This window comes from Rhopalosiphum maidis, chromosome 4 (assembly GCF_003676215.2).
Source record: "Rhopalosiphum maidis isolate BTI-1 chromosome 4, ASM367621v3, whole genome shotgun sequence".
Taxonomy (NCBI): domain Eukaryota; kingdom Metazoa; phylum Arthropoda; class Insecta; order Hemiptera; family Aphididae; genus Rhopalosiphum; species Rhopalosiphum maidis.
Window position 1 is genome coordinate 37917224 of NC_040880.1, and position 27761 is coordinate 37944984.

A 27761-nucleotide genomic window follows, 5' to 3' on the forward strand; every position below is an offset into this window, starting at 1 on the left:
TGTCCACAAAAACATACACAATTACACAGAGGAATTAATAAACGAGTTAGCCAAAAAACCTAGGAAATTGGATCTCATTTTATAAACTATAGAATTTATGATAGGTAATTAAATTTTTATGTAAAATTTAACTGTGTAATTATGCATAAAAAAAATATAAAAACCTGTTAGAGGGTGTGGGGCAAAGCCCTCCACTTTGCGTTTATCCAATAAATCATATATACCCCCCAGAACAAAATCATAACTATGCCATGGAATGACCTACCTATGACCTATCTCTATATTATCTAGGTCCGTTGGCCCCGAATGAAATTGAAACAGGCAGTACAAATAATTTAATTGATCCACCCACCCCTTCCAATTTACCAACCTTTCAATTATTAATTTTTAAGTATAGCTATAAATAAATATTTCATTTTAAATATAAATAATTTAATAAAATTCTTGTGTTTAATAAAATTATAGCAGAAAGACACTTTAAAGTATACTATCTATTATTTAATAACCCACCCACCCATCGACTTAATTTTTAAGGCAGTTTAATTGAACAACCTGAAGCGATTGTTCTACACCATTGATATTTTTTATTTATATTTTATAAATAGTTCATTTTTCAATATATATAAGAATATACGTTCAACATAATTGAAGCATGAAAATGATGTTTAAGTATTAATTATATAGACATCTATTATAAAAATGTATTTCTATTTATTATAATTATCTATTTAAAAATAATAAAAATATATTATTACAAAAACGTAATAAAGTAAAAAAATATATGGTACTTTAATATATTATTTTAAATTTATAGTAGTTTTAATTAGTTTAAAAACTCATTTTTATTTTTAATAAAAAAATCACTTAATTTGTTTAAACAATAAACTTATTGGTTCATTTGGTGTCAGTAGAATAGATCTTGGATTTAATTTAATAGGAATCGTTGTATCTTTACACGGAAATACTTCGAATTTTGATATTATTTCTGCTAGTCCCGTTTTGGCCTCCATCATTGCGAAACGTAGACCTATTTGTGCCGAACAAAAAAGATATAGTAAATATATTATTTGTCCAGTTTTGATATTTTAGTCATTATCCGAACTACGTAGTAGGATACAATATACTATATTTAAGTAAACAACTTTTACCGATACAAATCCTAGGTCCATCGCCAAATGGCAGGAATGTTCCATTTGGTCTCGAAGCTTTATTATCCTCGGTGAACCGCAAAGGATCAAACACTTCTGGATTTGGATAATATACGGGATCGTGATGTATTGAATATGTGGGTATCAAAATTTTCGTACCGATGTCCAAAGTTATGTCACTGTCTGGTATTTTAAATTTTTTAGTACATACTCGCAGTAAAGCAGGTCCAGGCGGATGTATTCTCAACGTTTCTAAGGTATTTGTAGTAATAATAAGTTATAGTTAAATATTTTTTTGTTATTATCTTCGAGTGTTTTACACTAAACTTGTGCTCTAACCATTTAACACCATATCCAAATACTTCATATTTTTTACCACATCGTAAGTGAGAATCCCTTCGTTTTCATTTAGCGTGTGCTTGATTTGTTGACGCAATTCGACTTGAATTTCTTGATTTAAAGCCAACTCATACAGACAATAGCTCATAGCGGATGCAGTGGTTTCAAAGCCAGCCGCGAAAAATACAAATGCATTTGAAGCTAAGACATCATCAGTAAATAATTCTGTAAATTGTTAAAATTTAGTTAGTACAATTAATAATTAATTATTATATATCGATTAATATAAGAAGAGTGACTAAAATGTCATCATATGCATATCTTTTTGCATTTATATAGTCACATAGATGTATTTATTATAAATTATAATATATAAACATATGTGATTATTTATTATTATGCCCTTATGCCCTTATCTAAACAAACTGTTCTATCGACTCAAATGACACCCATCGGCTATAGACCATTATTGGCTCGATTTCAACAAGAAAACGCTCCCTGCGTATGCCTCTGACTGTGTTTTATGGACTCTCACGCATAATAAATTGTGTAATATATACATTTAGTATTCTTAAATAATAAAAATATTCTTTCAAATATTTCCAATGTATTAATTATGTTCTTAATTAGTATTAAAGTACAAATAGATAAATATTAAACCTATTTTTTCTTCCTTTTTAGGTAGTATAAAATAAATGGTAAGTCTGCAATTGAATTAGGGTAAGTTAATATATTATAATATAATTAAACCTAAACCCTTATATATATATACTTACATGCGTGTTTAATACATACATGAGAAGGTAGTAAACTAGACTACTAGACTGTACGCGTAATGTATGTAATAGATAATATATACATAATTAATGAATTCTACATAATTAAAAAAGGTAAATATATATTATTATATATTGCGCACACACTTTATTTTTATATTACTATACCTAAGTAATATATACAGAGTGTCCCGCGAGGATTTACCCATTGCGATATCTCCTAAAAAAAATATTAAAATTAATGAATTTCTTAGTAATTATGTTAGATTCTTGGAGCAATTGCCCAACCAGAATTTATTTAAGAGGGGGGCATCAACTTCGTTTGATATGCAAAACACTGTTCACATATTCGATTTGATTCATGATAAAATAATAATAACTATATAAGTAATTACTATGGAACGGATTTAAATACAAATTGCATTTTTTTCCGAAAACATTGGTTTCCAAGCACAAAGTTCATTTCATATATCAATGAATTAAAAAATGATACTTTTATTTTTTATGTTTTTAAGTCATTTTTACATAGAAATCGATAAAATTCAATCAAAATTATGCGGCACCTAATAATACTACAGTGCTATTATGAAACACAAGGTAAAAGTATAATGAATGTATCTGTTTAAATTGTTTTTTTTTTTTTTTTAACTTTTATTTATAATACATACAATCTATAAATACATTTTACAATAAGCATGTTTGAGGAATTACGTTTAATGACATGATTGACTTGATAAAGAAATCGCCCAGCGGCAACACTTACTGACAAGAGGGTCAGAATTATTTTAGGTCACGGTTCCAGCTACGCTTTAACCTTCTAGGTGGGTTACCAGGAATGGACTCAGAGTTTAGAGCAAGGATTAGGGGGTTAGAGTGGTTTGTAAGGCGGGCACGGAAAAGTTTGTAGGAGTTTTTGGCTTCCTCTTTGACAGTGGGTATTTTTAAGTCTGAATGTAAGGTATGATTTGAAACATATGGAGGGGCGCATGTAATCATGCGAAGTGAGGTTGATTGGAAAGTTTAAATTGTATATTTATTTTTCGGAAATAATTTTCAGGATAAAAAGAAGATAGGAGAACTAAAAGATGATAAAAATGATATGAATAATTAATACCTAAGATTAAAAATGTATATAATTAAACAAATTTTTTCAATGTTAAAATAATTGTAAGAGCATATTTTTTAGGCATTTTTCTTGTTTTTTAGAGCATTTAAATCGGTTTCCTATTAATTACTAATTACATTGGTATATTACATTTACTATAGTTACTAGGTAGATATCTACCTATAATTAATTGTAGTCTCGTAATGTATCAAATGAAACATTGCTTATAGAATAGGCGTAAATAGGGGCGGAGCTTAGTCCCCCAAAAATAATTATATTTTGTGATAATTTAAAAACATCATAATAATACCTAGTGAGCTCTCCCCTCCAAAAAAAAAAAAATTTCAAACACTATTTACCTCTATATGAATAAGTATTTAAAATGTCTTTTATACAAATTACCAATTTTATTGTTGTTTTTTTTTTCATCGTTCCTCAATTTGGTTAAAATCGAAATGAAATCATTGCGATCTTCTTTCTCGTTTTTACGTAACTCCATTGTATCTTGAAATAGGTTTAAATAAAATTCATAGACTAGATCGGGCATACTACGTAATCGAAACAAGTCCACAAGCCATCCTAGATCAATTAACCTCATAAAGTTTAATACAGATGATTTCAGTGTGGGTGTAAAGACCGCTTGTCCAGCTCGTTGAAATTCTGTGTTTGTGTCAAAAAGAGTATTGCAATTTATCCCAAAAGCACACCTTCCAATTGTATCGATGGTAAATTTTGATGATATATCGGTGACATTAACAATACCTGTGTACAACAAATATAATGATGCTAGTTATTATTAAATACAAACGCATTATGTTAAATCACAATATATATTATTGTCTTTATTTTAATAGACATTTTAACATATTACCGAATATGTTTGTAAGCTTTATAGTATAAATACTAACTACATAATACTATAATAATTATAACTTATATATACTTCTAAATTGTCTAATATTGTAAATTGGGTTATACCTATACATTTGTACTCGGTAAAATTCGAAATATTGACATAAATACATAACACATTGCATTTAATAAATGACAATTTACCTCATGTGTGTAATTTTACGATTTATTATTATATTATTTATTACCAATTTAAGGTCACTCTTAAGTTATAATGATTGGTAAATTATACGTTTAGAATATATAAGCTACAAAGTAATATACACAGAAATTTAATTTGGAATATTTATTGTAACGTAGTACAATTACGTAAAAATAATAACGTAATGTATTTAATTTTTATATATAAAATACTTTTAATACGAATATATTATTGATTAGTCGTTTGTAAAATTTGCTTGATACGGTGATAAAAGATAAAAGATATAAGATACTTGACGTATTTACTATTTAAGTAATAATATGCTAGCTAATTTGTGATTTATTAAAGTAGGTATATTCTTATAAAAGCTAATTTTATACTTAAAATGTTTTTTTTTTCGAAAGATATTAAAAATAAATTAAAAGTCACAATGTGTATGACAGTCACAAATTTAATAATTTTAAATTACGTTTCTTTTAAATTAAATTATCTACCATAGAAATATCTGATTATTCTGATTGGTAGACGCTAATTTATATTTGAGTTTAAACGAAACGGTTTTTTTATTGTACTATTACTATTGTTTCAATAATATATTGACCTAAAATGTGTTTATGCACTCGAAAAGTGATAGTCTAAAAACAGCTTTCACTTATTATCCATCGCGGTGTATACCTAAAATAATAAAACACTCAACTTCAGCCTGCAGTTTAATAGTAAGTGATTATTTATTTTATTTTTTATCAATAAGCTTAGTAGGTATGACTAAAAGCTTCAATCATTTTAAAGTGTATGAGGTATTCGCTAACCTGCGACGCTCTGAATCACCTATTATATACCTAAGCGAAATCATGCATCGTAAAGTATATAACTCGCAGTATGATAATATGTCTATATTATAGTTGGTAAGTACTTAGCAGACAATATTTAATGTGACTATGCGACATTGCCGAAATTGGTCTTTTAACTGACAACAGTTATTATAATTAATAATATGAAGTGTTAATTTACGTAAAGCAGCAAACAATCAAATTATAAATAAGGTTATCATGTTGTTTTTGACATAGATTTTGATACACATTAATATTGTAATTATGATTTCAGAAAAACTTGGTGAAATTTTCATTCGGAGTCTTCACGTGTGTCTACAGTACCTATAATATTATAAACTTCATTATTCATTTTAAGGCTTTTTAAGCTTTCTAGTTTCTATATTGTATACTGTATAGCAATTGCCAGCAGGTATATAATATATTTATATAAAAACTATCAAAATTGATTAAATTATTGACGTCGACCGTGATATTATGCATCTTGTATAATATATGGGAGCATAATATTATGAAATATTATACCTTGGCCACCAGACGTCAATAGCAACAGTTTGTCGACGAGTTGGCCGGTGCACACATGCAGACTGGCGAACATGGCTTTGAGCTTGGCCACAGTGAACGTGGGGCTCAACTTAGCCCGGACCGCTTTCCACCTGTCGCCCCTCAGGTTCACCAGACTGTTGAACAGCCCGTCGTGTTCGAACGACGTTCGGCTTATCAACCGATCGTGGAACGACCCGAACTCTGTGGCCAGCACAGCGTGTACCAGTTCGGGGTCACGCACCACCAGCATGGGGTGCCGGAGCTGGTACATCCCAAAGTACCGATGACTGGCGAACCGCCGGTAGAGCGTGTCCACTGTGATGGTGGCCGACTCGCGGCCCGTCGTGGGCCCGGCGAAGTGGCCCAGCAACGGTGTCGGTTTGGTGTGCGGCACGCCCAGCGCCGTCCAGTGCCCATAGTGGCGCGTGCAGTACGCGTACGCCAGCAGCACCGACGCAATTGCGGTCACCGGTACGATCTCCAGCCAACTACTAAAGGAGATCATCACAAGCGACGCAAACGGTTGGCGCAGATCGGCACAGATAAATTTATGGATAACATCCGCGGACAACGGCGTCGGGACTGACGATACACTGCGTTAACGGAAAACGATGTCGTGAGTATTATAATAATAATAATAATAATAATATGTCGTCATTACTATTTAATCTGTAGTGGGAATTCCCCACTCTAACTGTCGGGCACAGTCCATAATTATATAAAATAATCTTGTTTTGTCCGTGCGGTAATCGATGTTTTGGCCTCGTTAAGATGTATAGAATGACCGTAGAAACGATACATAGTAATAATAATTATTATTAATAACGGGGCAGGAGAAGCTCCAGAAGCCAGCCTTTGGACGCGATACTTAAATTTATTTAATATCGTGTTATTGCGCATATTCTTATTTGGATATACGTTTATGTGCGATTCAATCCGCATCGAAATGTTGGTTAACATAGTATTTGTTCACTAACATTGCAGGATTAAAAGCATCTATCGTATCTAATTTTTAAAGTCAATTGGAATATTTTTTATTCTTTGATCAATATCATATCATCTTCCACGATCAAAACAGTAATTAGTATACCAAACTCTATGTTGTGGTCAATATTTTTACAAATGTGGATGGAGGCCGAACGGTTATGATTTGCGATTTATTCCAGAATATTATCTATGACTACTTGAAATGAAAATTAAGGATAAATTAACATTTATTTATATAGTTTACATTTTAAATAATATGCATATATATATAAATACCTATATATATTATAAACTTTTTTTAATTTGAAAACATTAAAGGATAGAAAAAAACAATTTTATATAACCTTCCTATTCAAACTCCTTAATAATAAAATAGACGATTCTTCCCTCCTAAGCAACATCATTTTAAGAACAACTAATACAAACACTCGGAATAAAGAATTATTTTATATAAAACCCTTCACTCAAAATTATATGTCTTGTGTCCCAACAAATATTTTACTGTCTAGTGGAAATTCTGTAAATAATTTAGATTTTTTTTCTCTATTACTTAATATCTCAATACTTATTATTATAAACTTTTATATTTTATCTTTTTTTTTATTGTATAAATACTTAGATATGTTATAATCTTATATTTATGTATTTTTAATATTATTCATTTTTTTTGAATGTGAATTGGACCAACGTTCGTTAAACAAATAAATAAATAAATAAATAATGATATATAAGTTACAAATATACATGTACATAGTTGCATAGTTACTCAAATTATTGCAACGTATCAATTATATTGCTTTGCATTATCAATATTTTTGTAGGAAATTAAAAATATTAAATTGTTGTAATTGGTTTTTTTTTGTTTGAAGTAAAATGTATTTACATATGGCTGCATGTTAGGTTTAGAGGCTAATTATTATTGCTGTTGTATTTTCATTGGTTTTATCTCTGTAAATATTAATTTTCATTAACTTGTTCATATGCATTTTTTTAATTTTAGAGTATGAGTTAGTTCGATTTCATCAATCGTTTTAAATAATTAATTTACGTAATAAGCCTAATATGCATTAAAAAGGTGGTTATATTACTCTCGAATTAACGCCATTGATTTGATGATCATTAATGATTGCATACTTTAAATTATCGTATCGAGAATTGAAGTGATGATAGTCCTATGTGAAAAAAATAATAGCAACAAATAACACATCGCAGATGTATTTATAACATAATAATTTATTAATACTTTTTAATTATTAATTAACCCTTATCATTGAATAACACAATATTTTAATTGTTATATTATTGATCAATACTTTTGAATGATAATCGAATTGATTCGTTTGGTGTGAGTAAAATCGATCTTGGTTTAATTTTGATTGGAGATTGTGTTTCTTTACATGGTGATATTTCAAATTTTGACAATATTTCCGCTAGTCCAGTTTTGGCTTCCATCATTGCAAATCGCAAACCTACGTTTTTATGGACGTAATACATTATTTAAAAAAAATTAAAGTGCATTGATAGTAGTAATTATAGCTAATTACCAATACATTTCCTAGGTCCATCACCAAACGGGAGGAACGTGCTATGTGGTATTGAACTCATGTTTTCTTCAGTAAATCGTTCAGGATCAAATATTTCTGGGTCTGAATAATACTTGGGATCATGATGTAATGAATACATGGGAATTATTATTTTCTCACCAACATTTAGAGTTATGTTACTGCCTGCAATTGTGTACTTCTGAGTGCAAACTCGATTTAAAATGGGAACTGGTGGATGCAGTCTAAATGTCTCTAAAAGTATATTTAAAAAAAAAGTTAACCATACAAAGTTAAAAATATATTTTATCTATTAATATTTAATTTACTGTAGATCTACAACATAACGCAATAAACATAAATATAATATATACATATATACTAACCATTTATCACCATATCCAAATATTTCAAGTCTTTTAACGTATCATATCCAAGCTTTCCATCGTTTGCGTCCAGTGTTTGCTTGATTTTTTCTCGTAATTTTACTTGAATTTCAGGATTCATCGCTAACTCGTATAAACAATAACTCATTGTGGAAGCTGTAGTTTCGAAACCAGCCACAAAGAATACGAATGTATTTGCTGCTAATATGTCATCAGTAAATAATTCTGAAAAGTAATTCAGAATTGAATAACAATATTATACTCTACATTACATATTTTCTCAAGATAGATTTTATTTTAATTAATATTATAATACATTTCGTGGTATAATTAAGTTATTTTTGTAATTTATGTATTTACAAAAAAAGTGCATTTGAAATTAATCGAATTAATTTCTTCATTTTAATAGTGATTACTGATTATGTACATTATAAGCTTATAGTTATAACTTATAGATTATTAGCAAATAATAATGAAATAGAGTATTCTTTATTCGAGTTATATTTAAGAGGACGCAATACCCGTATGTGTTGTCTCTGTCTTACTAAAGTATAACACAACAAATTTTCGTTCAGTAGAATATATTTTGTGGCGTTAGCTTTAATATTAGAGTAAATTTACCTATTATCAAATTTAAAGGTAAGAATATTATCTAGACTATGACTTATGCTTTTAATGATATAATCATTTTAAAGTGAGTTAAAGCTATGTAAAATATAATAACTTTAAATGTTCATAACTCACTTTAAAATGATAATATCATTAAAAGCATATGTCATTGTCTAGATAATATTCTTAACTTTAAATTTTATAATAGGTAAATTTACTCTAATATTAAAGCTAACGTCACAAAATGTATTCTACTGAATGAAAATTTGTTATGATGTACGTAAAACAGAGACAACACATGCGGGTATGGCGTCCTCTTAAGCTAATGATTGATCATTATTTGTATGCTATTATTAATATAATTATCAAACATCAATAACTATATTGGAAAAAATTACTAGATTTAAGCACAATTTAATGTATATTATACTTATCGTCAATCGATATACTTAATTAGTAATTATTGAATTAGTTAGCTAATAGTTGAATCTTTTTATAGTGTTTTAATAAGTAGGTAATACTGGTAATAGATTTTATAAAGCTACCGAGTACAAATAAACAATACTTAGTAAAGATTTATGATTAATATTTTATTACCGATTAACTTCTATAATATATTTAGTCGGGGGAAATACAATAACATAAAAATAGTATACAAAGTAATAAAAAGTAATACTAAGTATAAAACTAAGCTAAATGAGCGAATGTCCACCCAATACATATTGAAATAACTATAATAAAGCTAGATATACTGTGATATTTTTTAGACCCATTAATGACTAACACCACACTTATATACATGTATATATAATAAACATAATATTATTAGGTATATATAACAAAAATATACAATAATATTATTATAAATAAATACGTTATTAATGTTAATATTATATAGTCCACGACCTAGTTCTAACGGCCCATGGGTTGGAAACCGCTGGTCTATATAATATATGACTGTAACCAGTTTAATCTTATACTCATTTGTCGTAAATATAATTTCAATATATTTATCGTATTTATTTAATGATATACTAACGTTAAATATATATTATAAAGTTATAATAATATAAATATAAAAATATTTTACTTTTTTCAGATTCCATTAGTTTTTCTTCTTCTTTCAGTTTTACTAAAAGTGCTATAAAATCGTTTCGTGAATTTTTTTCATGTTTATGTTGTTCCATTGTTGTCTCAAGTAGATTATCAAAAAAGTCATATATGTTACTAGGCATACCACGTATTCTAAATACATCTAAAAGCCGACCAAAACCAAATAGTCTGATTAGATTTAGTAAAGTCGATCGAAATCTCGGCGCAAAGATGGCTTGTCCTGTACGACGAAATTCGGAATCCGGATTTGATAATGTATTGCAGTCTAAACCAAAAGCACAACGGCCAATAGTATCAGTTGTAAATTGAGCCGATGCTTCACTCACATCAACAATTCCTGTACAAAATAAAAAATTGTCTGCTTTGTTTTTTAGGTAAAATTAACAATAATTAGAAATTAGAACACCTACCTATTTGAAATATGTATATTTAAGTATAAACAATCTAATTTATTTACGTAATGGTCTTACGAGCTTACGACTATATTTATATTAAGTATTTTATAATACCTATCGTGTTTGTTATATTATTGGTCAGTGACGTAGCCAGGATTTTTCTTCGGGGGGGGGGGGGATCAATTTTAGTACAATATAATTTAAGATTTTTGTTGCGATTTTTACCATTAAAAATTAAAATAATTTTTAATTTTTTTTAATATTTTAGGGGGAGGGGGGATCATCTTCCCTGGCTACGGCACTGTCATTAGTACACATAATATAGAGTTTATACCAATAAATCTAAGTTCAAATTTAACTACGAAATGATTTATTTTAAATAAGTACTTAAAATAGCTATATATTAAATATTATGCATAGATACCGATATAAAATGATAAAATAATCATTATTAAAAATTACAATGTGACTGGTATAAGGTATTGTAGATTAAATCATAAGTGGCTATTGTATTATTAAAATTATTAAAAAATTAGGATTATTAATTAATAATCTGTGATAAAATATATTAATATAATATTAATCGTAATTGTATTGTAAAATTATCATTTGCAAAATGTTTTTATCTTAATATGATTTTTAATGTATTTATATGTATGTAATATGTATTATTTATTTACATAATGATGTATTCATTTATAATGTTTTATAATGTATGATTATAAAAATGCTTGAATATAAAGTATAAATAAATTAAAATTTATCGTTTAAAATATATAGGTAAATAATTAGTACTCAGGAAGGTAATTAATGAGTTATTTTAGTGTTTTGCAATGTAGCATTATTAAAATATATTAATTTCTAATTAAGAATGTGGGTACCTGCTACACCTAGTCCTAGTACGTATGCATAAATATACCTTATGGCTTACACGCATTATTTAGTCATCAGACATACCTACGGTTATTTGTTTTTTTTTTTGTTTTTGTTAATTATAAAAAATATGAGAACTAATGAATTTCGTAAACAAATTGAACATTTTAACCCGAGTATAGTAAATAATAAATATTGCAAATGCCCTAATATAAGTACTCATATTTTTATATTTATATATACATACAGAGCAGTTCTCACCTAACATGCTCACCTCTATTTTTTCCTTTAATTTTCATGTTTATTTAAAAATGCTAAACATCAGATTTCGAATAGTTGTATTATCGAAAAAAGCGAGTAGAGCATGCTTAGTAAATCGCCTTGTATGACGTGGTCACGTGTGTTATATTGTATATCATTACCATTGTTGCTCATTATTTGCTTGTTCAAGTTGTCGATCAGACGCGTTGTGCACACGTTTATGTCACCCAACATGAACTTGAGCTTAGCCGCCGAAAAAGTCGGACTCAACTTGGCCCTGATCGCTTTCCACTGTTCTCCCCGCAGGTGCACCAAGTGATCAAACAGCTTGTCGTGCTTGAACGACTCCTTGCTCGCGTTTCGGTCGACGAACGATCGGAAGTCCTTTACCATGATGGTGTGCACCAGTTCTGGGTCGCGAATCACCAGCAGCGGTTCGCGTCCCTCGTAGATGCCGAAATACCGATGTCCGTCGAATTTGTGGTATAACGAGTGGATGACGTCTACGAGCGGTATACGGCCCATGACCACGTCGCTAAGGCTGCCGAATGGCGGCGTTGGCTCGGCCTGCGATACGCTGAATCGCGACCATCTGCGGTAGTGGTACGTTAGGTACACGTAGCTCAGGAACGCGACCAGTAGAATGACGGCCGCATACAATTGGACAAACGGAATAGGCCACACGTCCGACATGGCAAATTCAACCGCTCAGTCAGCTACACACGAAATATTGGTGACACACGTATTTATTTAACGGTCCGCACAGTGTAAGATCTAAAAAGGATTATGTTAACTTTATCGCCGAATGCAATGCTCCTTTTCACCGGCGTAACCGTAACTGCTTGCACGTGCTATGTGGATTGGTCGGCGATGGTAGTATGGTACCGTTGTTGAACTTGAACGATAGGCACAACAGTGACGTTGTATATTATTATTACGACGACTTATTCCAATTCGACGACGATCACTACAAAATCTACGGCAAACATCAATTGTGTTGCTTTCCACCAGTATATATTTTATACTGAATTATTTGCGCGTACATTGTTTTATTATGAATAATAAGATTGGAAAGAGAAGAGGGTATTATTATCTATATCAGTATAGTAGTGGTAGTATAGTCTACTTTATTTTTTTCACTTATTTAGAAACGAAGTTCAAAAATAATTACTGCGATTAACCGCGTTCACGTGTTCTAATATAAAAATTATAATGAATACTATATAGGTACTTATTGCAAATCATTATCTGGTGAGGTTAATGATGTATACATTATACAAATAATATTTATATTATATTACTATGATTTGTGAGCCATATTATAGCCAATTAATAGGTACACACTATATATTCGTCATCATGATATCATTATTGCGCCAAACAAAATTGAAGAATGGACGGAATGGAGAGTTAGTTACATATAGTTATTAAAATAATAACTAGGTAAGAAGTAATGATTAAAGAGTTCCTTTCGCCGTTATAATTACCTACTCATGTAATTTTAAATTGGTCACTTACGATAGTGGTGGAACATTTTTGATAATCACTGTTATCGATATATTGCGATATTTTTCAGGATTATAATTATTTAAAGTATTATTAAAAAGTATTTTTTTAGTTTATAAGTTATGATAGGTACAATACGTAAAAATAAGTACATTTTTAACTTGTATATTACAGTACAAAAATAAATAATCATTTAATTTTTGATTTTTTAACGAAAAAGACCATTTTTTATGTATGTAAATTATTTAATAAAATATAATTACATAATACTTAATATTTTTTTTTAAATAAAGGAACATTAATTGTTCTGAATTTTGGTAATAATAAATGATATAACAGTACTTTTTTTTTTTAAAAAAAAACTGCATCAATAAAATAAAACACAAAGTAATACAAAGGTAATTTAGAAAAACTTAATTAATATTTGATATGTCAAATTACTAGTTTAATATGAAATATCTAATTATTATTCTGAATTGTAATTTTTCCATTATTTTCATACATTCTGTATAGTATATACGAAAATAATAAAACATATTGTTACAAGCTGTCCAATATTTAATTAAATATTAGGAATAAATTTGTTTATTTCGAAATTCGATGAATAACCACCAGTCGAATAATTAATATGAATATTAATAAGCATTTTGATCTCTGAGATACATACTTTAGACAGAAACTAACCATCAAAAACATAACAACCTCCGTGTTAATTTTATTTTTATTTTTATAGTATTTAATTATTATTTCTGAATTCTCAAGAAGTTAACTATTTAACATAAATCTGTTATTCGTATACGAACTTGTATTATTTAATTTTGTTTTGCATGTCAGTATAATTGTACAGTTAATTCCTAATTAAGTGTGCTGTACACAATAGTACGCATACGTTTCCAAAAACCAAACCCAGTAAGTATCTATTAAAAATATTAAATAATAATGAGTTTAGTATTATCACTGAATTATTATTATTATTATTGTTTATTCCTATTTAATTAGATTATGAAATCATCAACTTTAATAAAATAAGCATTATTATTTTCTACATTGGCTACCAAATACTGGACTGATCATCAATAAAAGTCATATTTAAAAATTAATTTTTTGTTTCCATCATACAATTATTATAAAATTAATATTTTACATATAATGTTATGATTTTATGGACATTGAGCTCATACATAAACCTAATGAAGTTGAACTGTAATCTTTAAAAACTAAATACGTATATTAAATGTTACGTAGTTATTTTTTACGATTAAATTATCTATATAGTTAATATTATGTATAATACTCCGTAATTGATAAATAACAATTAATTCATTGTTAAAATTAATACATCATTATATATTATAATACATAATAGGTATTAGGTAAGTATACAACTTTATACGAGTGATACATCATACATATAACATATACCTACCTACATTAGATAAATTATTGGTATAATCAGAATTTCAATTTTTGGGGTAAATCGTATAATTGGAATGTTATAAATAATTAATATCATGGACGGAAACTGAAAACAAACAGTTTGAACTGTTTTGATTGTTAACTTATTGAATATGATAATGCACGTGTTTTGTCATCACGTTTAAAAAAAAATACGATTAATGTTTTTACATTAGTTTACTAAAATATTATCAAAATCTGTAGGATTGCATTTTCATATAAAAAAAAAATGTATACTGGCGTGTTTTAATAGCTAGTTAAGTGTAATTTACATTTTTAGTTTAGATACATTCATTTATTTTACTTAATGTTTTATAGGAAGCTCGATTTCTTTTGAAAGTCTTGTGAGTTGTGGGACAAAATCGTATAGTTATACACCATAAGGTTTTATTACATTTATATTTTTACTATTGATATGGTTCAATTTAACCAAGTATTTTAATAGTATTGAATTATATGTTGATAATTTGTTAGCATTTTGAAAGATTAAAAATATTTTTTAGGTAAATTTTTAATCAACAAAATTGAAAACAAATATAATATTTTACTACCTATTACTTGATTTTTTAAATGTTGTTATATATTTTGTCACACTTTATAAATTAATTAAATGAAAGTATAATACAAATTGATAATTTTCCAATAGATATGTGTTTTTATACAACAATTTTATCCTCACACGATTTTTCTCTAGGGTACATACGAATAACGAATTTACCCCACACTTGGGGTAAATCCGTATTTTTCCAAAAAAAAGTAAAACATAAATTAAACATGTTTATATAAAAAAAAACGTAATTAAGTTTCAAATAAAAGTTATAGACCGTAAGTTTTTCTATGTATACCAGTTGAAAATATTTAATTTCGTAAAAAATTGCATGATTTATAAGCTATGAAAGCTTAACCATAAGGTACTGTCTCGCCTTACCCTAGATATCGCCAAAAAAGTTAACAGTATAATAAGTTATAACTAATATAATAACCAATCAATAAAGGTTTCAATAAATGTTTAAAAATAACATTTTTAGTTGAGTACCTAATTTATATACTTTGACTACAACAATTACATTTATTCTAATTTTTGCTATAAATAGTTATATTTGTTAAAGGTATCTATGTAAATTATATAAGATATAAAATTTGAATATTAACCTCTACTATGTCTGTTACTGAAATTCTATTTTGGCAACAACGTAACTGGGTCACTAAATATAGAATGACATTGATAATACTCTCCTGGCTTGTTAAAATTTGTACGGCTGAGCATCCGCCAGACTACAGAACTTTTAAAAATAGAAAAACTAAAAAAAAACTTTTACATCCTTCTGACAACATTTTTTCTGTGAGAAAATTGTATGGGTAGTACAGTTAAATTAAAACGAAATAAAAATTATAACAGTTAGGTAACAATTTTCCATTTATTTACACAATAACAATAATGAAGTCTGATTTTTATGATACAAATATAATATCCTCTTCATTCTCCAATTCACTATAGATGTATGCGCAAATTGGGTGAAATAGGCTGTTTAATTTTCTTACATACTAACCCATCAATTGGTTACTAAAATGGAATTTTTTTGTCTTAGACAAGGAGTGTTTTGATTTCATCATACAACACCAATACTAAGGCACCGCCAGTTCCTCTCAATACGTTTGAGAAAGCTCCCTTGAAGAAAGCACCAGTTCCTTCGGTCTTTGCAATTACTGACCAACAGTGGAGAGTGCTCTTGTAGACGATTTCAGACTTAGCACGACCACTTTGCATCATCATACGCCTTCTAACTGTATCGAAGGGATAGGAAACAATTCCAGCAACAGTTGTCACAGCCTACACAAATAAATGAACATTAATTAATAACTATGAATTTTTAAAACATAATTTTGAACTTATTAAATCTATCATATTTTTAATTGAGAAAATAGATCAAACATAAAATTATATCAGTATATTCAAAAAGTATGCATTTCGAATTTATTTTTTTATAATTATAGAGAAAGTTTATGTTTTTTGAACACATTACAATGTCCACCTATAATTTAATTGATATGCAATTAATTTATGAATGATTTAAATTTTATTAGCTCGCCAATACGATGTTAAATAATTTACCTGAGCGATAGCCCACGATACAAGGAATCCAGCAGATTTCGGGTCTGGCAACATTCCCTTAGCAGTATCGAAGCAACCGAAGTATGAAGCTCTGTAAATGATAATTCCTTGAACGGATACACCAAAACCTTTGTACAATCCAGTGATTCCGTCAGATTTGAATACTTTGGACAAGCAGTCTCCAAGACCGTTGAACTCCCGACCAGCTCCAGCTTTACCAACATCAGCGGCCAACCTTTTTAAATATTTAAGATATAAATTGTAAAAGTACATTTTTAAAAACTTTTAGTAGTGATAAAATTATATTCTTATTTCTTAACTTACCTAGTTCTAGCGAAATCCAATGGGTATACAAAACATAAGGAAGTGGCACCAGCTGCACCACCTGATGCTAAATTACCGGCAAAATATCTCCAGAATTGTGTGTTCTTATCTACACCACCCAAAAATACTTGCTTGTATTTATCCTTGAACGCAAAGTTCAAAGCTTGAGTCGGGAAGTACCTAATCACGTTGGCCATGTTTCCTCTCCAATAAGCTGTGACTCCCTGTTCCTTGGGGATACGTATAAAGCAGTCCACCATACCTTACGATTTATAAATTGTATTAGTGTTTACTTAAAAGTACAAGCAAACGTTATACATTTTCAGTGAAATGTTGGGCATCAGAGTGAATTATAAATGATACAAATCGTCTAAGAATCATTTTAGTCAACTAAAATTATACTTTATTGTCATTAAACAATTAATACCTTTATATCTGTCTTCAACTGCAATTTGCTTGGAAATATGTTGTACTTGCAACAACAATTTGACACGCTCAATGGGAGCAACAGCTGTCTTAGATACGGCAGCGGAAATACCACCGGCTAAGAAATCCTTAGCGAAAGACATAGGATCAGCTAAGGCAGGCATCATCTGTGTTTCTTTCTTGTTCAGAGCCATTGTTTTTTAATGTTGGTGTTTAACTGTGAAGTAAATAAATTTGATCGAAAATGACTCACACGCAACGGAGAAGGTACTGACACGACTGACTCTCAGGGCGTCGTAGCTAAGCTTATATCGTTGGGCTTTTGGCCACCCGGCGTAATGCCAAGTCACTTTGGGCCGCTACTATTGCGTTAATTTTACATTGATATCGTTATTGTGTAAAATCAAATGTAAAAATTGAAAAAAAAAATATTTAAAGTGAAAAATTGTTTCTTAATAAAAAGTTTCTTTTTATATAAAAATAATCATAATATATATAATGTATTTTAATATAGTATATTTATCTGTATATTTCAGATATACTGACTAATTTCATATTTCACATTTTATAATTTAGTTAAAATTTTTATTTATTTAATATGAAATTAATTAAATAAATTATATATATATATTACTATAATTTGTTTAACAACTATGAATTTGAATCTAAAAATTATTTAATTGGCTACGATATTTTTTAATTTAATAAAGCAAATAGATAAGTATAATGTAATGTATTTATCCAATGTTTCTAGGTAGTAGGTATTAATTGTATACTACAATATTGAAACAATATTATACTTATTTTATAAACAATATCGTATAATATAGTGAAATATTACCAATTAATACAGAATAATTAAAACATATTATTGCCAATCAAACGTGAACTACTTTTTATGTATTCTATTAATTCTAAATAATAAAATGGAGTAATAAATTCAAATATTTACACATATTAAGATAAATTAAAATAAAGCCTAAAAATTTTAATATAGGTATGTATTTCTTTTTAGGTATTATTTTAACTGTTATCATATTATCATATAATAAGATTACAAAAAAAAAAAAACAAATAATTGTTCTTAAGGCCTTAAATTACGGATATTTCGCCATAATTTTTACTCTGAAATAATTTTGGCAATCAATTATCGGTTTTTTTTTTACAAGGTCATCATTAGGTGTGTCAAATGATTTGTCAGGGACTATAATCATACTAGCTGCCAAACAATCATTATTCGTTCTGTTTCTATTGTAATAATTTAATCATTCTGCATACCCAGTTTAACTGATCGACAAGTTATTATAAAACTACAATCATTGTTATAAATTTAACGTTTTACATACTTTGTTAGTCTAGTAACCTTTTTAATTTGTTGTTTTAAACTGAATACAGTAGATGTAAGTATCAGAATCAAACTAAGAAATATAAACTATACGTTTTAAACCATTATTATAAGTAATATTGTTTTATAATTAAACTTTAACAATAAAAGAAAAATATTAACGTGTACGATTAATTTAATTAATATTAGGTATGTTAATGATATCTTAAAATCTCACTGAATTTAACAATAAATTGTTCTAAGCTACCTGGAAAATCTAAAACCGCGTTGACATCAACAAGTATAAGTCTTTATGAACCATTTTTGAATTAGGTAGATATCTATTTTTATATGTTTATATGATAAAAACATTGTTTTCAAATGTATATTTCATAAAAACTTTTTCTCGTTTATTAAAAAAAAAAATTAAAGTATTTTTATACCATTTAAAAATTTTTAAATTCTACCAGATTATTTTTTAAATCAACTAAATAAATAATATATTGCTTTAATAGGTACATTTGTATAGTAAAATATATTTTACATACTAAATAGATTAATAAAAGATAGTCAGTACAAATATTTTTTTTTTTTGTAATTATTCTTAATGCTTTTTACAATATTACCCTAAGTTAATCATTAGTTTTTGAGTAGAATATTAATAATTTATCTTTTTAAATATTATGATTTTTAATACCAACATACCTATAGTAGCTAACTATTATTTTATAAATCTAATTGTAACGTTGTTATCTATTATTGGTAAATAGAGCAGGCGAATAGCCAAAAACAAATTTTAATGTTTTGAAAAATATATAACGAAAATTATTTGATGGTTTTTTAAAATCAACCTTGTTTATATATTTTAATTTTTTCACTAGCTTATTATTCAGGTAAATATATTTGAGTTATTTTTCTGTAAACTGTTGTAATAACTAACTATATTACGATGTAAAATGTTTAATCTATTTAATGTGTTAATATAACATAAATAATATATTTTTGAGTACCAGTATGTTAGTAAAAGTACAGTATAAACACTACGAATAAAAGACTATTAGTATATTAAGTATACAATAAATTGAATACTTTAATACATTACTAAAATGTAGTAATATAAATTTATTTTAACCACTATTGCTTTGTTTTGAATGTATTTGAATTTTTTTATTATTTTATTTTAGTAAGCAATAATAATTTTATTTTAATCTGATTTGCAGTTGATAAACACTTATTCAATAGTGGAACATCAGGCTATTGTTATTTATTCGCAGAAAAAAAAATGTATATAATGTAATACAAATCAAATATAATAATATGTAGATCTCATAATAGTATAATTTGTATAAAATTACATTTAATTTGAAATTCAGGCGCAAACTATACCTCTAAATGTACATTAAAAACGTTATAATTTATAACTTTCAGAAGCTGTGAAGGCGCTAAATACGTAGTATCACAACATTTTTAAAACTAAACTAAATTCTGAATTTATCTACTTCTACAAAATTACAAAAAAATTGTTTTTATAGGTTGTTCGAGAATTGTTTAACATTTTAAAACGATTATTCAATCGGTTATTTATAATTTAATCTTTTATTGTATTCCATTAACCCCCTCCCTACTTCAAAAAAAATATCGCAGTCCCCAATGAAAAATATTTGTATTTATACATATAAACAAAAATGTAACTCTCTATGATCATATTGTCAAGGTTTATTTTTCTGAGTAAAAGAAAAATAAAAATAAGTTTTTCAATTACATTTGTAGAAATTCATTAAATATTATTTTTATATAGTTAAAGGTAATTCCTGAAAAGGATAAGTAGAGCTATTCAGAAACCTCATTACACATATTAGACAGGAGGTAGCTGGTCTCGTTTTTTTGCTGTTAGGCCGTTTAAAATAATGACATAACATGGAGTCCGAGTTCAGTTATTATTATTTATTAATATTATTTTTGTAGTACTAATACGGCAGAGTCCTCGCAAATTAGAAGCATAGGTATGACTGTATATATATATATATATATATATATCACTGACCTTCTTGAGAAAATAACTCATAACGAATCAAAGCTTTACATATAGGCAACCGCAATTTTAGTTAACTATATATTTATTTAATACTATGGTCATACAGATAACATTTTATATTATATTATTATGCATTAAATCAAGGGTTCATGATCTTTAATAATTAAATAGTGTATTTAATAATTCAATTATTATAATTGGAATTAGGTTTATTTTTTGTACAAATTATTGACGCCATTCAGTCATTAATAAGTGTGTGTTCGATAATACATAACCACACATGCAATAACGTATTTATAAAACAATTGAATATAGGCACAAACTAATTTAAACTACTTTAAGTACTAATATAATATATGAGTATCAACATACTATGTAGGTTGGTTTTATGTGTAATAACAGTATCATTTGTTCACATGATCAAATAAAAGGTATTATAAATTTAAAATGCATATTAAGATATTAAATACCTAATTAAAAAAAAAAAACTTTCATATAACATGTCACAGTTAGTGTAGTTACTTAATGACTGTGCTTCTAAAGTTTAGGTTTTCAGGTACAGTACCTATATGTTTTTAATAACGAATAAGTAAGTACCTATAATATGAGTATTTTTTTTTATTCTTTGAGAAGATAATGGGCTCTACTAAACAAATTTGCCTTATATAGTGTGTATAATAATATTGTATTAATATAGTATACATCTATGTGGGTGGTTATATGTATAAATGTGTGTGACGTGCGTTTTATACATATGATAACCGATAAGATATTAAAATGCGACAGTGTAAAAAATACGCAAAAACAAGAGTTATTCTAATTATTGATTAATATTATAATATCGAAACAAACATAGAAAACAAAAAATACAAAATATTGTAAAGTTACACTTATAAAAAACATTGTAGATACTATATTATTTACCAATATCTACAATAAATAATCTATTAAGTAGCTTATTGGTAATTATCAATTATTATTACACAATGTATAATATATCCACACGAAAAATGGAGGGGCAGATATGTCCCCCATCCGTAAATGCACATTTGCGACACACTTAACTACTCCTCAACAAGAATAATGCATACAAGAATTACAATGAAAGTTAAAAAAATGCCTAATTAATATTTTTTGTAAAAGGATAGGTAATTTATAGATTATTAGGTCTTTGAATATATATCATAGCAAATAAATATAATAGAATCACGAAAAATATATGAAGTAATTATATTTTTAATAATTATAACGAAGTTTATTATTGAAAAATTGAGAAATAATAATTCAAAATTATCATCCTGTACTTATATTAGGTAATTATTTACAGCCGACATTTTTGGCAATACAATTTTTTTAGATTGATGTCAATAGTTATCGAGTACCTAATCATAGATAATTGTGTTTGTAACACTGAACTACAAAAAATTGAATTAACCTGTGAGCTATAACTATATAAAAAACATGCATTACAGAAAAAAAAAACAAAAATATAATTAAATTATATTCAAAAAGATAGATAATGAATTAGTTAGAAAAAAATATTTTTAAACTATAATGACTAAGGCTGGTGATCATAAAATATTTTAAGAATTAGTGAAAAAATGTCTTTTACGTGTAGGTAGTAGATATTTAAACAAATAATATAAATTGTGATAGTTTTTATATATTATATTTTTTTTACCTTGTATCAAAATGACCTTAGCTCGTTATCAATAAGATAACGTTTTTTATATCATGACCAATCGGTTATATTTTATTGGTTATTAAATTATACTAATTTTCTATTATAATTGTTCATTTTTGTAGTATGCACGATCAAAAATATAAATTTTAAATTAACATCAATAATAATTTATGTATTGAACTACCTATAATAGGTACATTTAAATATATGATAATTTTTAATAATTCAGATTTGCATAATCTAAATACGCGTATATGTATATAGTTACAAAATAAATGTTGTTTGAAGGTATGTAAAATAGTTTATAAACTAAGTATGTGTATAACTTGTACAACACGTCATTATATTTAATGATATATTTATAAATATTTATCAATTTAGAAATACAAATAATTCGATAGGTATTGTATAAATACAAGTACAAAAAGGTAGGCAAGTGGGTACCACATTGCATTAGGTGTTGAGTGGGTCACTGATATGGGTGTGTTAAGTTTGATAATATATTATTGTATAGTGCACACGGTAAAACATTTTCAGTTTATACCTAAGATTTAACAATTTAATATACGACTCTTCTTACGTTTTGCAAATTACATTAAAAATAATTGCTACTGGAAATTCAAATTAATTTTTATGAACGTTTGAATTTATATGCATTTGAAATTTAAATTTTTATAAAATTTGTCAAAATCACAAATATTACAAACTACAAGTATTTTGTAGTAAAAATGTTATAAAATTTTTAATTTTTATAGCCAAGTTTTTAAATACAATATAAAATTCATCATAAGTATTTATTTTCATACTAAAACTAAAAATATACAAATAGGTTCTATTATTTTTATAGATATTTGAAGAAGTTCAAACTTGAACGCAATTATGTATTCTAATGATGAATGACGGTGTTAATTAACTTGTTTAAATTAAAAACATTATTCACGAGGGCTTAAAATGTATATTATATTATTATACATTTTACTATATGCATTAAATTATTTTAAGATATTATTTGTTTATTTTATACTATGAACCTGTTTTTACTGTTTTACGATATTTATAAAAATACATTATTACATTTTAAATTATATAAATTAATATAAAATGGTATACTAATTAATAATTATATAATAGATGCAATATTTTTGGAAAAAATTATACCTACTGTAATACTATTAGTTAAAAAAAGACTAATAAGTAATAGCTATACATTTATAACATAAAAAATATATTTAGTGATATAGGCTGACACATTGACAGTCCATCTCCACTCAGAATGGTTTTTCGGGTATCATTCAATGATTTAATTAAAACATAACACACCCATAATAGTGACCCACTCGACACTTAATGTACAGCAGAACAGTTAGTACCCACATGGCCACATGTCTAAACCTTTTTTTTTATAAATTTATTTAATTATACCATTTTAATTTTTATAGGATAACAAGAAACGTATGTGTATTATTTATTAATTCGTGTGCACTGCGCACGTTATTATAAAGTTTCTATCTTTCTGAAAGTCACTCATTTTATGGATTAAATTCATTACATTTTTACACTTGTGGCGGGTTAGGTTTTAAGTGAACTTAGGTATAATTAATAAAACTCTCGCAAAAAATAGAGTTGAATAATATTGTATTCCTTCGAACACAGATACATAGACATACAGTACATGTTATTACTATACATACCCATGTAAAAACCAGTTTAAAATGCTAACGTATACGACTATTACCACTTATATTTGTCAACTCAAATATTTTTTTATCGTATATTTACTATATTAAGCGTATATGTATGTCCTCATGATTAGTGTACTCACCAGACGTCGATTTTTCATCAGTCCACCAATCAAGTATTCTTAATAAATTTTGTTCAAACTATATTTTAATACCTGTGCGTGCGTGCGTGTGTTTGTGTGAATAAAATGTTTCAATTCAAAACGAAAATAAGAAATGTAGTAGTAGTTAATATAACAACTAGTATTTAATAATTTTCACTATGTAATCAATAATTATGAATATAAATACTAAAAATGCACTTAAAATAAACTAAATAAATAAAATATAAAAAAAAAATTTAATAAAATAAATAAATAAACTAATCACTTATTTCAAAAACAAACATACGTATTAACTGCAGCTGCTATGACTAATACACAGTATAGTTAGGTAACTAAAAGTTAATGGTTTAACGAGGACTAGGAATAAAAAAAAATTATACCCAACGAAAAGATTTCACATGTTAATAGAACTAATTTATAAATAGAATTCATTATAAACAAAAAGACCACAGAAATCATTTCGGTATGATAACAAACATTATTTTATCTATTTTCCTACAGTCCTACCTATAATAAATGCATCTAATTTATTATTGCAGATTGCGAATATCACTTCATTATGTTAGTCTAATAGAAGAAACCAAATGTCTACAAACATTCGAACTTCATTATGATAAGTTATCCGTTATGTAAGGTGCTTGGTTTGGTTGTTTTATCTGTTATCCCTTATTTTTTTAATTGTATAAATTATAGGTATAATAAACATTAACATTAATAGGACGTCAATTCTCATATTTTGTTGTTTCCGTCGACCGTCTTACGGACGTAAAACAGCAAATTTGCGTTCAGAGGAATTAATTTTATTTAATATTAAAGTAAATTTCCTTATTTTCAAACTTAAAGGTAATAATATTATCTAGGGCTCATAGGTTTTTATTGATATTTTAATTTTTAAGTGAGCATTATAGTAAGTTGTATGTAAGATATTAAAACATTAAAATTGTCGTAACTCATTTTAAAATATTAATATCAATCAAAGCCTACGAGATGCCTTAAATAATATATTACCTTCAAGTTTGATTATAGGTAAATTTACTCTAATATTAAAGCTAATAACATAAAATTGATTCAGCTGAACGCAAATTTGCTGTTTTCCGTTTGTAAGACGGAGATAATACATTCGGGTATGACGTCCTCTTAATAAATAATGTATAAATAAAAAATAATTTTAAAAGATTGGAGCTAAGCTAACATTATACATAAATAATTAAATTATATAGTACAAAGTAATACATTTTATTCAAATGATTATCAATTTCGGATAGAACAGAATATTTAAAATATTTTTTTGAGTTAAAAAGCAGTCTTAAAGAAGAATTATATAACCTATATAACAGGACGCATTTAACTGTATTATCTTTAAATTTAGTTTTTTATAACAGCGGAAAACTGGATGCTCATTTTTTTAGATGATTGAATTTAGTATAATATTTGTTAGTCTTTTAAGTTTTGTCTGTTTTAAAATTTGTCATTGTCTATTTGGATAATTAATTTTCGTCACTAACTACTTCAATATATTATTTTTATTAATTTATTCATTTCCTTATGTTATATAATATAATATAATATAATATACGTATATATCAAATTTTCAAGTACTATAAAATATAAAATATTACCTTAATAGATTGGATAATTATTATTTACAATAAAAATATAACCATAGTTATCACATAATATAATAGAAAAACGGGCTTATTCGAATGTCAATAATATTGTTCAAATAATATGTTAGAAATAAACAAAAATAAATCTTATTTGAAAACGTATTAGCTTTAATTTAGTGATACACCTATATATTTTCGTGATATAACCTTTTTGTAAATAAATAATAAATATCTTGTAACTTTAATGCTTAGTGTCTCAATTGAAATAAAAAGAAAACAGCATTTTTTTTGTAGTTTCTAATTTTATTTTGAAAATTAATAAAAGGTAGCTAATTTAAACATAACACACCCTTATATATAAGTAAAAATTTAACAAAGGATAAAGGATAAAATAGTACGCTACAAAGAGACTCGTTTCATGTTTATGACGTGTAATTTTGTATGACGTACAGAAAAATCAGAAACATTAAATTGCAATAATTATATTTTATGTTGACGTAACAAGGGAAATAAAATGGTGTTTATTTATTTATTATTATATTGTCTTATATAATTTTATATATTATGTATAATTGTATAAGGTATATTGGTATATACATAGAATAAATAATGTATAAGACTTACAGTATGTAAAATGATTACGTTTATATTATAAAAGCAGCATATAATATTATAAATAATTTAAAAATTTGGAAATGAAATTTACATATATTTTCTAATCCAATACAAGAGAGGTATATAAAAAAGAAGTTATAGTATTTAATAGCTATATGCAGGGACGCCTGTAGTTATGTAGTTAGCTAAGCAAAAAATAATTTAAGTGTTAATATTAGTCGTCGGTACAGCTTCACCTCCACACAACAAAACAAACCCTACAGTCTTATGTAGTTTTTATATATTAATGATCAGCATGATAAGATATAATACTTAAAACATAACTAAATTTATTTATTAATTATTCTAAGAAAATGTATTTTCTTATTTGCATTATATATTTATGTACATAATTAATAATTAAAAAGCAATGCCCACCGCTTAGAACTCATTCCCAACTTTTGTCAATTTTTTTCATTTGTATTCCAAAATGTTTTTATTTTTCATACCTTTGTTAAAGAATATTAATAAACCCTAAATTATATTATTATAATATTTTATTTATATACACCATTATATTATAACATATTTTATAAGGAGTTGCTCAAATATTTACCTAACAACGTACCACAGGCAACGGTTAACATAATACACAGATACACTTTTTCATCATCTGCCCCAAATACACCGTAGCGCAGAAGATACTCAAAAATCCTCATCACTCCACCGAGCCCTCAAAAATGAGAACATAGTTGCAATCAGTACATTTTTCTACAGTATAAATCTGAGCAATTCACTGTAAATAATGTATCAATACTTGTTCTAAATTGTAAAGTATATTAATCCCTTTTGAAAAGGTCCTTTTCCTTAAATTTTAATTATATATA

At 26.7% G+C, this 27761-nt stretch overlaps 2 protein-coding genes across 2 annotated transcripts; both read right to left on the minus strand.

The window, feature by feature from the left end:
• Nucleotides 1–790: 790 nt before the first annotated feature.
• Nucleotides 791–13016, minus strand: LOC113549011. The gene is made up of 10 exons (XM_026950151.1): nucleotides 12125–13016; nucleotides 10412–10771; nucleotides 8713–8937; nucleotides 8330–8581; nucleotides 8090–8254; nucleotides 5778–6398; nucleotides 3771–4130; nucleotides 1488–1712; nucleotides 1149–1400; nucleotides 791–1027 (listed from the first exon to the last, which is right to left on the minus strand). The coding sequence occupies exons 1-10, from the start codon at nucleotides 12654–12656 to the stop codon at nucleotides 861–863; spliced, it is 3159 nt and encodes a 1052-aa protein (XP_026805952.1). The 5' UTR covers nucleotides 12657–13016; the 3' UTR covers nucleotides 791–860.
• A 3298-nt stretch (nucleotides 13017–16314) lies between these two features.
• Nucleotides 16315–18068, minus strand: LOC113550648 (ADP,ATP carrier protein 2). Its single transcript, XM_026952609.1, has 4 exons — nucleotides 17789–18068; nucleotides 17362–17623; nucleotides 17038–17272; nucleotides 16315–16755 (listed from the first exon to the last, which is right to left on the minus strand). The coding sequence occupies exons 1-4, from the start codon at nucleotides 17979–17981 to the stop codon at nucleotides 16510–16512; spliced, it is 936 nt and encodes a 311-aa protein (XP_026808410.1). The 5' UTR covers nucleotides 17982–18068; the 3' UTR covers nucleotides 16315–16509.
• Nucleotides 18069–27761: the final 9693 nt, after the last annotated feature.

Excerpts from the sequence above, each read along its gene's own strand:
- LOC113549011 (XM_026950151.1), bottom strand. The coding sequence starts at position 12,656 with ATGTCGGACGTGTGGCCTATTCCGTTTGTCCAATTGTATGCGGCCGTC. Across the intron at positions 8,255-8,329 it reads TGGACCTAGGAAATGTATTG|GTTTGCGATTTGCAATGATG; the intron begins GTAATTAGCTAT and ends ATAAAAACGTAG. Across the intron at positions 1,028-1,148 it reads TGGACCTAGGATTTGTATCG|GTCTACGTTTCGCAATGATG; the intron begins GTAAAAGTTGTT and ends CGGCACAAATAG.
- LOC113550648 (XM_026952609.1), bottom strand. The coding sequence starts at position 17,981 with ATGGCTCTGAACAAGAAAGAAACACAGATGATGCCTGCCTTAGCTGAT. Across the intron at positions 17,624-17,788 it reads AGTTGAAGACAGATATAAAG|GTATGGTGGACTGCTTTATA; the intron begins GTATTAATTGTT and ends ATAAATCGTAAG. Across the intron at positions 17,273-17,361 it reads TTGGATTTCGCTAGAACTAG|GTTGGCCGCTGATGTTGGTA; the intron begins GTAAGTTAAGAA and ends ATATTTAAAAAG.